Source organism: Zonotrichia leucophrys, chromosome 1 (genome assembly GCF_028769735.1).
Source record: "Zonotrichia leucophrys gambelii isolate GWCS_2022_RI chromosome 1, RI_Zleu_2.0, whole genome shotgun sequence".
Classification (NCBI taxonomy): domain Eukaryota; kingdom Metazoa; phylum Chordata; class Aves; order Passeriformes; family Passerellidae; genus Zonotrichia; species Zonotrichia leucophrys.
In genome coordinates this window covers 113,648,571-113,662,432 of record NC_088169.1, presented here as the reverse complement: position 1 = coordinate 113,662,432, position 13,862 = coordinate 113,648,571, and the positions used below count along the sequence as shown (strand labels likewise).

The 13,862-nt window shown below is 38.3% G+C and overlaps 1 protein-coding gene across 2 annotated transcripts in view; it reads right to left on the bottom strand.

Moving 5' to 3' along the window:
• The window catches only part of EPHA3 (EPH receptor A3), a 176,064-nt gene that overhangs the window by 22,686 nt on the left and 139,516 nt on the right, over positions 1-13,862 (bottom strand). For both annotated transcript variants that reach the window (XM_064728076.1, XM_064728084.1), the window contains exons 10-13: positions 13,228-13,353; positions 8,708-8,893; positions 4,846-4,907; positions 2,418-2,627 (exon numbers count right to left, since the gene is read on the bottom strand). In XM_064728076.1, the coding sequence (XP_064584146.1) occupies positions 2,418-2,627; positions 4,846-4,907; positions 8,708-8,893; positions 13,228-13,353 (584 nt within the window). The remainder of the gene's footprint in view (positions 1-2,417; positions 2,628-4,845; positions 4,908-8,707; positions 8,894-13,227; positions 13,354-13,862) is intronic.

Here is a 13,862-nt window from a genome sequence, read left to right as displayed (position 1 = left end):
ATAAAAGAATACATGTTCATAGCCTTAATGCAAAGCTTCAGACATGGCTTCTGAGAACAGCACAACATAAAATTTCACCCAGGCAGTGCTGAGTATTGAAAGCCTGGCTGGGCTTCTTTTGGGTAGATCAATCCTGACTTGCAATTATGAATTAAAGCAGTGAAATCATTCTCAGGCTTTGACATTTACAGGTGGAAAATAAGAGTAGATAAGGAGCCTAAATAGATAAAGCATCCATCTTTGCAGCTAACTTTATAAATTTCCTAGCATCACTGATACTAAATGGACAACTGGGAGTAGGAAGAACTGGAGGACAGAGGGACATCAATATAATACACACTCTGTAATGTTTGAAATTTGAGTCATAATTTAGATTTTTTTTGTTGCTTTTTTAAATATCTTGTTGTCATCCTTTAGTTTTAAAGGCATTAAATAGTTTGGGACAATGGCATTATTAGGCATGAAAGAGTTTGAGATGATGCTATCATTTTTAAAAAGTGGCACTATTTTTGTCCTATAATTAGTAGTTGCAAAATTTGCTAAGCCTAGGAAATGGTCCTGTGTTTTGTGAAATATCCAAGCAGCAGGAACACAAACTGTTCATCTCTCTGCCAGTGGAGTAAAGCTCTGTTTCACATCTGTGATCCCCATTTTTTTCAGCTGGGGATCAAACATCCCACCTGGAAACACTCCCCTGACATCAACATAAGACTCACTTCAAAGGGAAATGTGAGCAAAAAAGATGAATATCAAATAGCCTTGTTCTTCTCTCAGAGCCAACATGTGGCACAGGTATATTCACAGCAACAACTCTTGAAAAAATAAATTAGATTTGTCCTAAGTTGTATTTGAAGGTTTTAATTATCTGAGCATCTTCCTGCAGCAGTTTGCACACACACCATAAATGCCAGATGGAGTTTACAGAACACAGATGATTACACTTCACAAAATAGTTTCTTTCCATCTGATTTCACTATCTAATTGCAAATAAGCAGGTAGACACAGAAAATAGGTGGCAGGGGAAGAGGAATATCACACAGAACACTGGCTGAAAACACTGACAACTTGTGCGCCCTGATTTGTCCACGCCACACACAGGCACGTCACTGATGTGACAGCTTCATCCAATGCTTCATTTTCAGCTTGATTTAAGAGAGCAAACAAGTATCCGACACAGCAAAAACACACCTATTTATTTATAATAATAATTACTATTATTATTAATAATAATATATTTATAATATTTATTTGTGCTGTAACACTACTGAGAATGAACACTGCTTTCTCCTGCTAAAGTCTCTCTGTATTAACCATGCCAGATCTCTGCAGACAGTTTTCTAAAGTGCTATATATTGCATATTTCTAACTCCATGGCAAAGTTTATCAGAGGGCAAAGAAAACACTGAAAGGTCAAGTAAAGAATAGAGTCTTTATGCCTGCTAAGTTATGAAGGTATGATAAATGTATCTATTAATGTATGAGCATATAATGTGTAAGAAATCTGTCATTTCTTTACTCATTTCTCATGTTATTTTATTTCAATCATGAAGAAGGCAGCATGTAAACTACTAAAATTATTGATTGCTCCTGTCAGTGTTCAGGAATGAAAGAAACCTCAGAAAACCCACATTAAGGTTATGCTGATACATTGTAATCTGGTTTGTACAGTGAAGATGAGGTGATCACTGTGAGCAATGCAAATTGCACTTGACTAAGATACTGGATGTTAATGTCACTTTTTGTAAAGCCTACAAAGTCCACTTTAAATAGCATTAAAATAAGCAACCAGATATCCAAGTGTAATACTCATATATACATAAAGCTGAAGGCTTCCACAAAAAAATGAAAGTGTAATTCAGGGTGATATTCAGATATGCATTTTTTTGTTTTACTCAGTTAGGGGTACAAGAGCAGGTATAATGACACGCCCTTGAAGAACAGTGATTGCAGTATGCCCCATTCAGAAATATGTTTTATAATGCTAGAAAGCACAAAAAAATTCAATGGGTAGGTAGGATATTTTTTTCCTGTGTGGGAGCTAAATCAGCAGTGTATCTAAAATTTCTCAAAGCACATGAAGGCTTAAATTACTGTGTGCCAAAAGAACTCCGGCTTTAATTGTAATATTCACTCCTTTACACAGCCAGGAGAAAGAAACAGAGCCAAGAATTTTTTTGAATAGTCTAGGGAAAGTAATCTACCAACACAAGCCATACTTTTTGTATGGACATTTTCTATTTTCTCCAAGACATGAATTAAAAAATAATTGTGATGAGCTCCTGATTTATTGAGCATCTCTGCGCAGACAGACTGACTGCCCTCTGCAACACAGCTTCAGATTTCAGACTTCCATCAGATTTGAGTCTTTGCCACAACCAACAAAAATTTAAAAAAGGTAAAGGAACACAGGAACTCACCCTTGTGGTGTAAGCAGCTTCTGGGTCATCCTCCAGCACACGAGAGAGACCAAAATCTGAGACTTTGCAGACCAGGTTGCTGTTGATGAGGATGTTACGAGCAGCCAAATCCCGATGGACGTAGCCCATATCCGACAGGTACTTCATGCCAGATGCGATCCCTCGAAGCATGCCCACCAGCTGGATGACTGTGAACTGGGCATCATGCTTCTGGAAAACATTGGAAATGTCATCTCAGGGATTGCTCATGCTCCTTCCTACACAGATTTTTTCATAAATAACCTGGAAGCTCCTCAGATGAAGAGCTCCTGAGTCAGGCGTTGTGATTTAAATGCCACATGTTGGTCTCCCAATCAGCTGAGGGAAGGGGACAGATTTGCAATTCAGATAAAAATTCATTTTCCCCCTTCTTGCTGTCATCAGAGTTTTAATTTCCTAGATGGGGCACGTGTGAAAGCAGCACATAAATCTAAGTCGTGCACGCTCCTGAGACTGGAGTGTCAGAACATTACAGAAACAGATGTCCAACTTCCCTGCAAGGCCACAGGATTTTCTAGTGAAAATCCAAGCCTTCCCCAATGGCCTAATGAAAGTTTTCTATTACACAGGAATTCATTTAACAATAGCAAATGCTGATCTGAGTCAGCGGCTTTCAAATTCTGTTAGTTTTAAACTCATTTCAAAAATTCAAAAATTACTGAAACACATTATGACTTAGCCTAGAAGGCATTGGTTGGATATATTTCCAATCATCTACTTCTGGGCATAACTCAAATCTCCCAACTCTTACTAATCCTGTTTGCTAACATCTACTTTTGATATTGATATATGGATACATAGACAATAGGACAGCATTTGCTGTAGTGCAGCTCTCAGATGAATTCCCCAGTGCTGTCAATGTAAGGCATGGGCAGCTCTCCAGCTCCTCGTGCTGCTGCTTCTGGAATTTTATTAAATGCAAGGGAGCTGGCTCTGTCACATGAGGTGATCTGACATGAATCAGTCTGCCAGACTGATTGTACCCATTTTTCATTTTTGATTAGTGTACTTGGGGGTAATATTAGCACTGGAAACATTAGGCAAATATATGACACAGTGGATACTTAAAGAGTCTCTCAGAACTCCCCTTCATGAAGAAATTAATATTTTAAAAGATTCTTAGCAGTTGCCTGTCCTTTTTTTATCAGAGCCAACACAAGAGAATTTTATATAGACTCTGGAAAAGATTTAGCTAAAAACCAGAAGGTTTCTAACCATGAACAGAATCAGATGCTCAGAGAGCCTCTCAATGGCAATGAGGAAAGCAAACTAAGTAGTTCCAAAAGGCATTTATAAAAAGGTTATAGGGCCTGAGTTGCCTGTGATATTAATGAGTCACAAGGTTCTTATCTATGCTTCCACATAACAGTAGTAAAAAAAAAAAATCACAGTAAAATGAAAGAACAAGCTGAACAACTGTTCTGTGCAGTCAGAAATTATTCTCCCTTCCTCAGGGCTCTCTTCAAGGATTTCAAGTCTAAACAAAATATATATAGTTCAGTACAGAGATATTTCATTCAGCTATACTGACACATTATTTATATGTATTTTACATGCTCCAGTGGACACCATAACATATACAGTACATAGAGAAACTAGGGTTGACAATCTATCCCCTTCTGGGGTTAAATGTCTAGTTCAATGTTATGAATTTGGGGGATAATGTCATTCAGCCGTGGCAGAACCAAAGCAGTCTCCCAGCCAAAGCTGAGTTTGCCCTAACAAATTAAAATTAAACCAGTGTTTCCCCTCAGATGGGATTTCACTTCTCCTGCACTCCTTGTTTTGCCACAAGTAAATCTTGGTGACGCAGGGAGCGTTTCAATTTTTTTAGGCTCACTACCAACTTTGACAGAAAACAAAGATAAATCAGCCACAGCATTAGTGTGTCTAAGGTTGGAAAAAGAAAACAGGCCAGTAAATGTTGCTAGCTAAAGATTTCTAACATGCTCAGGTATGGGGCTATTCTCTCCAGTCTTTGTTACTGATAAAATTTCCACAAATCTATTAATTTTGAAAATCTCTTGCTTAGACAAAGAGACTGCCAACCAATAAGCATAACTGCACTACAATCATAATTCAGCCTACAGATAAACAGTTCTCATTTTTTGTGTGTCAGAATGTTGCTTTGTTTTGTTCATTTTTAATAGATATGACACACTAATGCAACCAAAATTGCCTTAATTTTGGAATAATGCTTACTGCAAATGGACCAGCAGATCCCTAAGTGGCTTTCTGAGCACATCATGATACTCACAAACCCAAATGAAAATAAAAAAAACATCAAACAACAAGAGCTGCTGATGAATCACTGCAGAGTGGCAGCAGACCCCTGACAGGTCCAGAACAAGAGCCATTTCTGCCCCATTTAGTTTCCTGTTCCACTTACTCGTAGGAAGCTGTCCAAGGAGCCATTTTCCATATATTCAGTAACAATCATAACTGGTTTACCTGGAAATAGAGCACAAGGGTCAGGCTTTTCAAAGAAACACATAGGAATACCATCAGCAAACTGAAACATTTCAGGATTGTGTCCAAATCTTCCTAACCCCAAGGATAATTTTTACATTATTCCTTTACATTTAGAAAGGAAGCAAAAGATGGGTGGGCAAACTGAGGCTGGGTGCAGACACAGATGGAAAGGAAAGTGCACAGTAAAACACAGGGCACAGGAAAGAGCTGTTGGATGGGCATTCCTTCCAGGAACTCCTTTTCTCTGTGCTGGGATCCCTGACAGCAAAAAATCCCTGATCCCTTGGATGCAGCTGGGACCTGAACATGCATTGGCAAACTCTAAGAAAACAGCCCTTGAAAAGCCTTTTTTGTTCCCCCAAAACTCATCCAGATATATTCAGACCAGTTTTTGAAACCATTGCCTCCACCCTAGGGCATTTTGTGACACAAACAAGATTTTCTATGCAGCTCTGACAAGCTGGAGAGAAAGTAATGCAAAAAATCATGTGATGACAGGGAAGTTTTCAGACCAAGGTCATTGCCCTGCTAATTTTACCATCATATGGATTTTATTATTTCATAATATTTACTAATGCTTTGCTTATTTTCTCTTTGTGGTAGAGAGAAGGCTGGGTAAGACCATGAAGTTATTTAAGGAGATGAATTATTATTGCACATAAAACACAGGAAGGCATCTGACCATAAAAGTAGGACAAAAGGCCTGCATATTGTATATGGGCATGGTGAAATTTTAGCTTTTAAAACTGAACAGCATGAGGCTTGAAAAAGGTACCCAGCTTAATTAAGAAGAAGAAAGCCATCAAAAAAGCTAAGTCAATGGTAACAACTTTTTTTCTGTTTGCTTTTCAAAAAGTACAGCTTCTACCAAATAGAAATCTTAGACGAGAAATATTAATTTCAAAGAATGAATTTAACACAAGAACATTATGAATTAATGGGTTCAAATATCTTCTTTCTGTGGTACAAATGATGTGTTATACTGTGGGAGTCACACTAATGACTAATTAATTGACTCTCATCCATTCACCAGTAGGAAATACTGTATGCAAAATATTAATCTTGAATGATATGAGAGATGATACAGATAAGAGATCTAGCAATGTAAAAGCTCAAACAAAAAAATCTATTTATATTTAGTCTTGCTAGCCTAGAAAGAAAAGAAAAAGCACTTAACTTGCACTCTGTGTGTAACATGAATTCAAAGGGATTTCTGGTAACACCCAGAATATGCTGCTGGACCTTTCAAGTACAGGGCTATCCAAAACTTTCTATGATAAATTGATTTACTTTGCCCTGCACTTGGAAGCCAGGAGACAGGTGCCTGGTTTCTGTACAAACTCAGGCAATTTTACGAGACTTTATCAGAAGAACTTAAATTAGAGTAAGAAATATATCTTCCAAATTATTACAGGAGCATCTTCCTGCCTTGCTCACTCACACTCCAAAAGTCTAAGTGCAGGGTTTCACCCTCATTCAGTTGGAAATGTGCCCATAATAAGAATCACATGCTCTGAAGTTTTAAAAGAACCCTCTGCATCCATTTATCAAAGCTCAGCCGTTTATAAATGATAACAAGTTGTGTCAACAGCATTGCCCAGGTTTATTAAAATAGCAGGCTGCAAATTGCTGTAAATTATTTGTAAACTAAGCAGAACATGTGTGCTGGTTATTAAGACTGCTGCCTACAGTGTGCCCAGGAGTGCAGGGCAGCAGCTGGGAAATGCAGAAATCCACAAGGAGCAGAGGAAAAACTCTGCGCTGGAGGCGAGGCTGGAAGCCTGATGTAGTGATTGATTTGTTAAAAAAAAAAAAATCAGACAAAAAAATTCTCCTGACTCCCAAGCTTCTTGTTCTTCTATCACCCTGCAGAATGTCCAAGAGAACAAATAATTATATTTATTATTACATTCAGCTTGTGCCATATACTTTTGCCCAGTAAAAAGCAGCTCCAGAGCAGATTTCTCAGCTCCTCTTCTGGAGCCATCTGCAGAGGGTGTTGTACTCCTGAGGTTTTATTGGCTTCAGCAGGGAATATTCAGAGTTTGCTCTCTCACACATGGATGTGATGGGCAGCTGGCACTCCTGACCTCCTTCCCCTGCCCCCCAAACCAGACAGCAGCGCTGTGAATGCACCTGAGTGGCAAACTCACTACAAGTCACTCACACAGAGTACAGAGAGAATTAGTAATGCACATTCAAGAGCAATGCACAAATTCCTGCCTGTACAGCAATTAAATTATTGTTCTCAAGTGCTCCAGGAATACAAAATGGAACAAAAGAGATTTTAGCTCAGCTGTGTGCAGGCTGATGCTGGCGTTTCAAGTGATTTTGTGACTGCAAATCTTATTCTGACTGTACAAAATGTGTGTCACTACAAAGCAGGAGATAAACCTCAATTTATGCAGGCAGACCTTTCCTAATAGGACTGTGAGACCTAAGATAAACAATAATTTCTTTGTTATTGAAATCAGCAAAATAGAATTTCATGAATCACACATAGAGAAGGCATTATTATTATTATAATTGTGACTCTTCATAACATGTAGTGTTTTACATACCTTTCACTAGTGACTTTTAGACATATTCTGGTGGGGTTTTCATTTCTTATACTTTTCAGCAGTACGCTATGAAATTTTTTCATGCCTATCCTTGTGAAACTTTGAATCACACAATTAAAAAACCAAAATTTTCTTCAAACTAATAAAACCATCTACTTAAACCCAAAGAGTTTGGCATGATTCTAGTCAGTTAAACTAGAAACATCCTCAGCAAATTCCAAGCTGATCACTGAAATGGCAAAGAGTTGCTTTGCCAGCAGGGTCCTCTGGGATGAACAAGAAAATATCCCACCAATTTTTTCTGCTCCCATGAAACATCTTGGAGCACTCCTTTTTTTTCTTCTTTTTTTTTTAAGATTGCCTCATATAAAAGCTTATTCATCTCCCCCTTAATAAATAATGTAGGTAGATAAATTTGATTGCTAAATGTATCTCTTCACTCTGCAGTGGATATATAGAAAATGTGGCTAAAGAGGGTTGTTGAAATACATTACTTTTCCAAGAAGGTACCACATTTACATGGAGGTTTCAGTTAAATTTTTTTTATCTCAAAAAGAGAAGGTGATTTGTTATCATAAACAAGGATGAAGAATATGCTTTAAAAAAAAAAAAAATCCCAAGCAAACACATAACATAAGCACCAAAAAGCAGATTTAGAAAAGTCATTTGAGTAAATATATATATAAGGACAGAGATAAAATTAATTTTACTACTGACAGATTAAATCCTCAAGACTTCTTCCTTCTTTGAGATTTTTACCAAGATGTTTGAATTTTGGAATTCTGGAGCTTTAACATGCCTTGTGCTGGTACATATTGAATATCCTATGGATTATTTCCCCTGCAGGAAAACCATCTAGGAAAAAAGTTTGGCCTTATTTAATGATTCACTAGAACCAGTTCCTGTACCAGGTAGGCTGTTCATTAATTAGTGCTAATGACAAATCTAATGACTTAGCTGAAAGCAGAACACAGTGAAGTTTAGTGCAATTAGGAAGCCTCATCAGTCTCCATGACTCCTTACCAGATCATCACCCAGTGCCTCCTGGCCCTTTTGGAGCAATTTTGGAGCAATTCCTAACTCGAGTTTATTAAACCTGCCAATTTATTATTGAGCTTTTTGCAGAGCATAAACCTGGCTGATTTCATTCATAATTCACTTTTTCTCTCCTTTGACTGATCAGCAAATCAGAGAATTATTCAGGCTGGAATTCCTTACTTTTAGTGACGACTCCCTCCAGCCGGATGATGTTGGGGTGGTCAAACTGGCCCATGATGCTGGCTTCTCCCAGGAAGTCCCTCCTCTGCTTCTCTGTGTAGCCAACTTTCAGGGTTTTGATGGCCACTGAAATTTCCTTTTTAGAAGGCAGCTTCAGGCGTCCACTGCACACTTCTCCAAATTCTCCTAAAAAAAGAGTGGAAAAGTGATGAAAGCTGAAATGTGGTTATTCCGTAGGGATTCAAGGAAGAACAATCAGCACTCAAGCCCCTGGAATGTGGTGTACACTGGTTTACCCTTTTGCAACATGCAAGAGCAGAGCACAAGGAAAATTATCTTAGCATTCAGAAGAGGAAGTATTAAATATATAGAAAACTGTTGGAAGAAGACACCTTACTTGAAAATTTTTTTCTGTTGAATAATTTTTACACAGATCACATAAGGAAGTTTCAATATATTATTATTTGAGCAGCAACTGATTTCAATGCCCCTTTTCAGCTTTTCTTTTCTGAATATTTTTATTTTTTAGACAGCCAAGATAATCAAAAAAGGCCTGAATAAATGTGTGGTAGGGCAATGACCTTCCTCTGTTGCTAACCTAGGCTAGATTTGAGTCAACAACATAGAAATTAATGTTACCATATCTTACCACCAGCTGCTTCATCCTCTAGGCATAGAACTGTACTATCAAGGTAATAACCAGTCAAAGGAAGATCCATTTTTATGTACATATATATTGCTAAAAAGCATTGACATTACATCCTTTCATTCTAACACTGTATTTCAGGCTGCCAAGACAGGCAGCAGCTCAAAAAAACAATTTTAAAAGCTGTTACTAGTAACTTCTTTTCAGACCTAATTAAAAGCATTCAACTTCTGCAAGCCCAAATGACCATTATACTTTACCAGGAGTTCAAACACTAACCCCAGCTCAATACTGTCAGAGCACCACAAAATAGGAAGACCAAAGCACATCTTGAAAACAGAGGGAATGGGGAAAAATGCTTGAAATAAATCTTGTAGCACCCTGCTTCCAAGTCCATTTTCTTGATGTTTTAATGGTCCAAAAAGCTATAACAAGCTAAGGTCTTAGAACTGTTTTACAGTTACTGTCAATGGAGACTTTAGCTATGATTTCAGCCAGCAGCCCAGCAATCAATCCTTCATTTTGAAGCTGGAATCATGTATCTGATATTTGTTTAACTTCTGGGAAGGAAAAGGTTATGGGTAATGTCCATCAACACAGTCCCATTCAGCCATGGCTGAACAACCCAGACCTTGAGTGATTAATCAGATTCCAAAAGTACCTCAAGGCCAGCAGATGCTGCAAGAGAATAAAAGATGGGCTCTTTCTAGCAATGAAGTTTGCTGCTGTCTATGGATATAAAGCAGGTTCACTTTCTTGGAAAATGATCCCAGTAAGAAATGGACTGGGTCTCACCAGACACTGCTTAGGAGAAACAAGGGCTTATGCTTGAGTGGAAAACCTGGCACTGACTGTAAGATGTGAGGATGATGGCTTTTCATACAAAGCCTTCCTGAGGTGTTTATTTTTAATTACACCCCACACATAAAGATTGAACAACCTGCCCTGCTGACTGGTGTGTCTATTTACATGTGGGAAGCTGATAGGGATTATTTAGGAGGGCTGTTCATGGCACAAAGATCTCTCTTCAGGATATTTTAATTTCTTTTAAAAGAGGTTATTTAGTACATCAGAGGATGGTGTTTGCTGTGCATTTAGACTCAGGGGAACAGTAAAGGAAGATTCTGTGAAATCAGCTACTCCTTCACTCTGCTGCATTTTAAATCTGTGCAGAGAACCCCCTCAGATTTGGAGAGGCACCAAAGTTCAACATTTCATAAACCTTGGGAACATCAGCCATGTTCATTGGGACACAGTTGGGAAACCTTCACAGTAAGTTTATAGACAGGTAGCCCCTGAATTTTGTGAATAATTTGTTTAACAAGATGTTATGCTATAAGTATATTTCTTCTTTGGAAGAAAAGCAAATGCTTGCTTTCTTGTTCAGCAAAGCACATAGTTAAATCCACCCCAAATCAATAAAGTACTTTCTTCAGTATTCTCCTACTGCCCAGTTGGATTTAAACTTCTGAAGTGGTTTGTTGAACTGAATCCATAAAAATAAGTGAGTTATTTTAAAAGAAAAAATTACTGTAAAGAAAAGTCTGAAAAAGTGGCTTCTGACCTCAATTTTCTTATGCTTAGCCTCCCACTAAAATCCCTTGTGTTTTTCTTGAGGTTCTTTTGGATAAGAATATTTCCTTATTGCATTTGTGTATGTTTTCAAAGCTATGTAAGCTCTGAAAGCCCTCTCTTCTCAGAGACTTCTGGCTAAAGCTGTGAAAAACTGCTCAGAGCCCTTCAGAATGTCGAGACTGCCTGCCTGACTTGAAGGTCTCATTACTTACGTCACACTCCAGGGCAGTTAAATGAATCCCTTCTTCTCAAATCCCTGTCTTTTTTTTTTTTTTTTATATAATTTCATCCACACTTGCCTTGCAAAGGACAAGGGCAGGAAGAGACCAAGACATTCACTCAAACAAGGCATTGACTCAGTAAGAGGCAGGAAATGCCTTACTGGTTTTGGGAGAAGTGTTCCTGAAGAAGTTGCCTCAGAGCACTCTGAATGTGAAAGCTACCACGTGCTGAGGGTGATAGCAGTGTAAAGTGATGCCACAAACTCATTTTGGGTGCTCCCAGCCCTCTGTGGCCTGATTTTCATCTGTTCTTGCCTTCCTGGCTCTTCCTGATGGCATCTCAAGCAACTGCTAAGAGGAAATGTTAACTGTAATACCTTAGGTGCTCCAGACTATATGAATTGAGTTATGGTGCCCAAAAAAAGGTGTTATTACAGCTTGAGTGCAAGTTTTAATGTAAAAAGCTTTCAAGAACCCTCTGGCACTTGGCTCAGTTGGTTTGAGCAGGGTGCTGGTAATGCCAAGTCCAGGTTCAACCCCTGTGGGCGCCATTCATTTGAGGGTTGGACTCACAACCCTTGGGGGTCCCGTCCAATCCAGAATAACCTGTCATTCTCACTGCAGTGGAGCAGGGAGGCTTTTAAAACATCTGACCCTACAAAATTTTTCCTCTGTTTGCAGAGGCCATATTTGACAAATTTTGATTTACTTCTTATTCTGCTGTGCATCCTGACTAAAAACAGGTCAGAACAACGAAGCTGTAAAACCTGGCATGATCCTAGGAACTCCTTTTCTAGATTCATATATTGCACACAGCCCAAATTTACAAACTTTGCATTTGTGAGGCTCCTGAAAGTCTTGCAAGGAAACACACTGCTCCTGGACTTTAATTTAGAGTATTCTTCCTTCTCCATCTCCACACAAATTCCCTGCTATGTGCAGTAAGCAGAGCTTTGCTGCCTTGACTGAAGATAATGGAGAACAGTGCACTCTTGTGGGGCAAAATTAAAACCAGCAAGGAACATGGATTCCATCTTTCATAAAATAACTTCAAGCTAACAACAGTTGAGTAGCTTCAGCAAGAGAATATGAAAACTGTTCCTTTTGTTTGCTGGTGATTCAGGAGATGCACTAGGTGCAGTACCTTGGGTTCTGCACTTTTTCCAGCTGAAAATCTTTTGCTGTGCACTCAGAGTCTCTTACATCTCATGGTTTTAATTCAAACCATATACTTAGAGAGAAGCCAAAAAAATCAATAGTAAAGGAACAAGTATTTTTCAATGGATTAAAAATCAATAGTACTCCTCATAAATGCTTTAATATAGGAGGAAAGGCAACACTCCATGATCTCCTGGCTCAATGAGAATCTGCCACTTCACTTCAAGGAGCAAGCACACATTCCATCAGGAGCTACGTGCTCCATTGCAACACTTGTTGTAATGAGAATTTCTGTAATCTGGCTCCTCTGATACAAAATCTGATCATTTCACCAGCTTGTTTCCTGTAAATCCAACAACCTGTGGCATCTTTATGGCTCAGACAACCAGTTATTGGACAGACAACCCTTTTCTCCTAAATCAATAATTCAAATCCCAAGCAGTGACCAAAATCAATCCAATGGCCAAAGGTCACTGCAGCCTGATGGATGCGTGGTGACTGCTATGAAATGAGTTTGTGGTTTCACTCAAGGCATAATAGTCAAGAGTCCTTTTATGGGGAAAGAGAAAAAAAAAAGAAAACATCTTCACAGTTGATAACATTTTCTGTGCTGACAGATTTTTAAGAGAAAGATAGAAGTGAGGCAGAATGATCTTTTCCCTTCCAACAGTGGTGCACTCAAGTATGGGCTTGGTGTCCTTTGAGAAGCTGTCTTGCTGTCTCCTTTCTTTCAGGAAAAAAAAGAAACACAAAATTGTGTGCTCTTAACTTTGCACTGAAATCAGCTGCAAATGTGACCTGCTAATTTGAAGACTTTCTAGAACATTTTCTTTCCAGTAACAACTATGAACCTAAAGACATAAAACAGTATATACACAGCAAAAATATATCTTTAATTCAGTATAGATGGTGGTCATTACCTGCTCCAACTACTTTATCAATGGATATATTGGAAGCATCCAGTTCCTTGGCAAACTCATGCACAGCTTGGTTGGGATCCTCATATGTGTGTGGATCTACATAAGTTCTCAGACCTGGGAGTTTTACTGTGTAAAAACAAATTCAGAGAGAAAATGTTACTTAGACTTGAAATAAAACTCATGAGACAACAGAAACCAAATCAATAGAAGGAAGAAGAAGGAAAGAATTTCCTTTGAAGAAGTAAATTCTTCAAACCAAACTGTTTTTTGTGGGTCCTCAGATTCTTTGTACAGTGTGAAACCAGACACTAAAGCAGAGAAGTGTGACAACCTATTTCAAATATCTGCAATTTAAGGCAACATTTAGATGCTGCCTTAAATTGACCCTTCCAAAGTAACAAAAAAGGGGCAAGGAACAAAATGTGTTGCTACAGTCAACCTGACAAGTTCTTAGGAATATATTAAGAAATCAGAGTAACTCCAGCTTTTTTTTTCCCCTAATTCCATCAACGAGATGCATAAAAAGAAAGTTATATATTAAAAAAATGCATCTCTGCCAGAACATTCAAGGATAGCAGACAATTGTTCTGAATAAAGGCTGGTTCTAGAGATTTGTTCCCCATACATCCATGTTA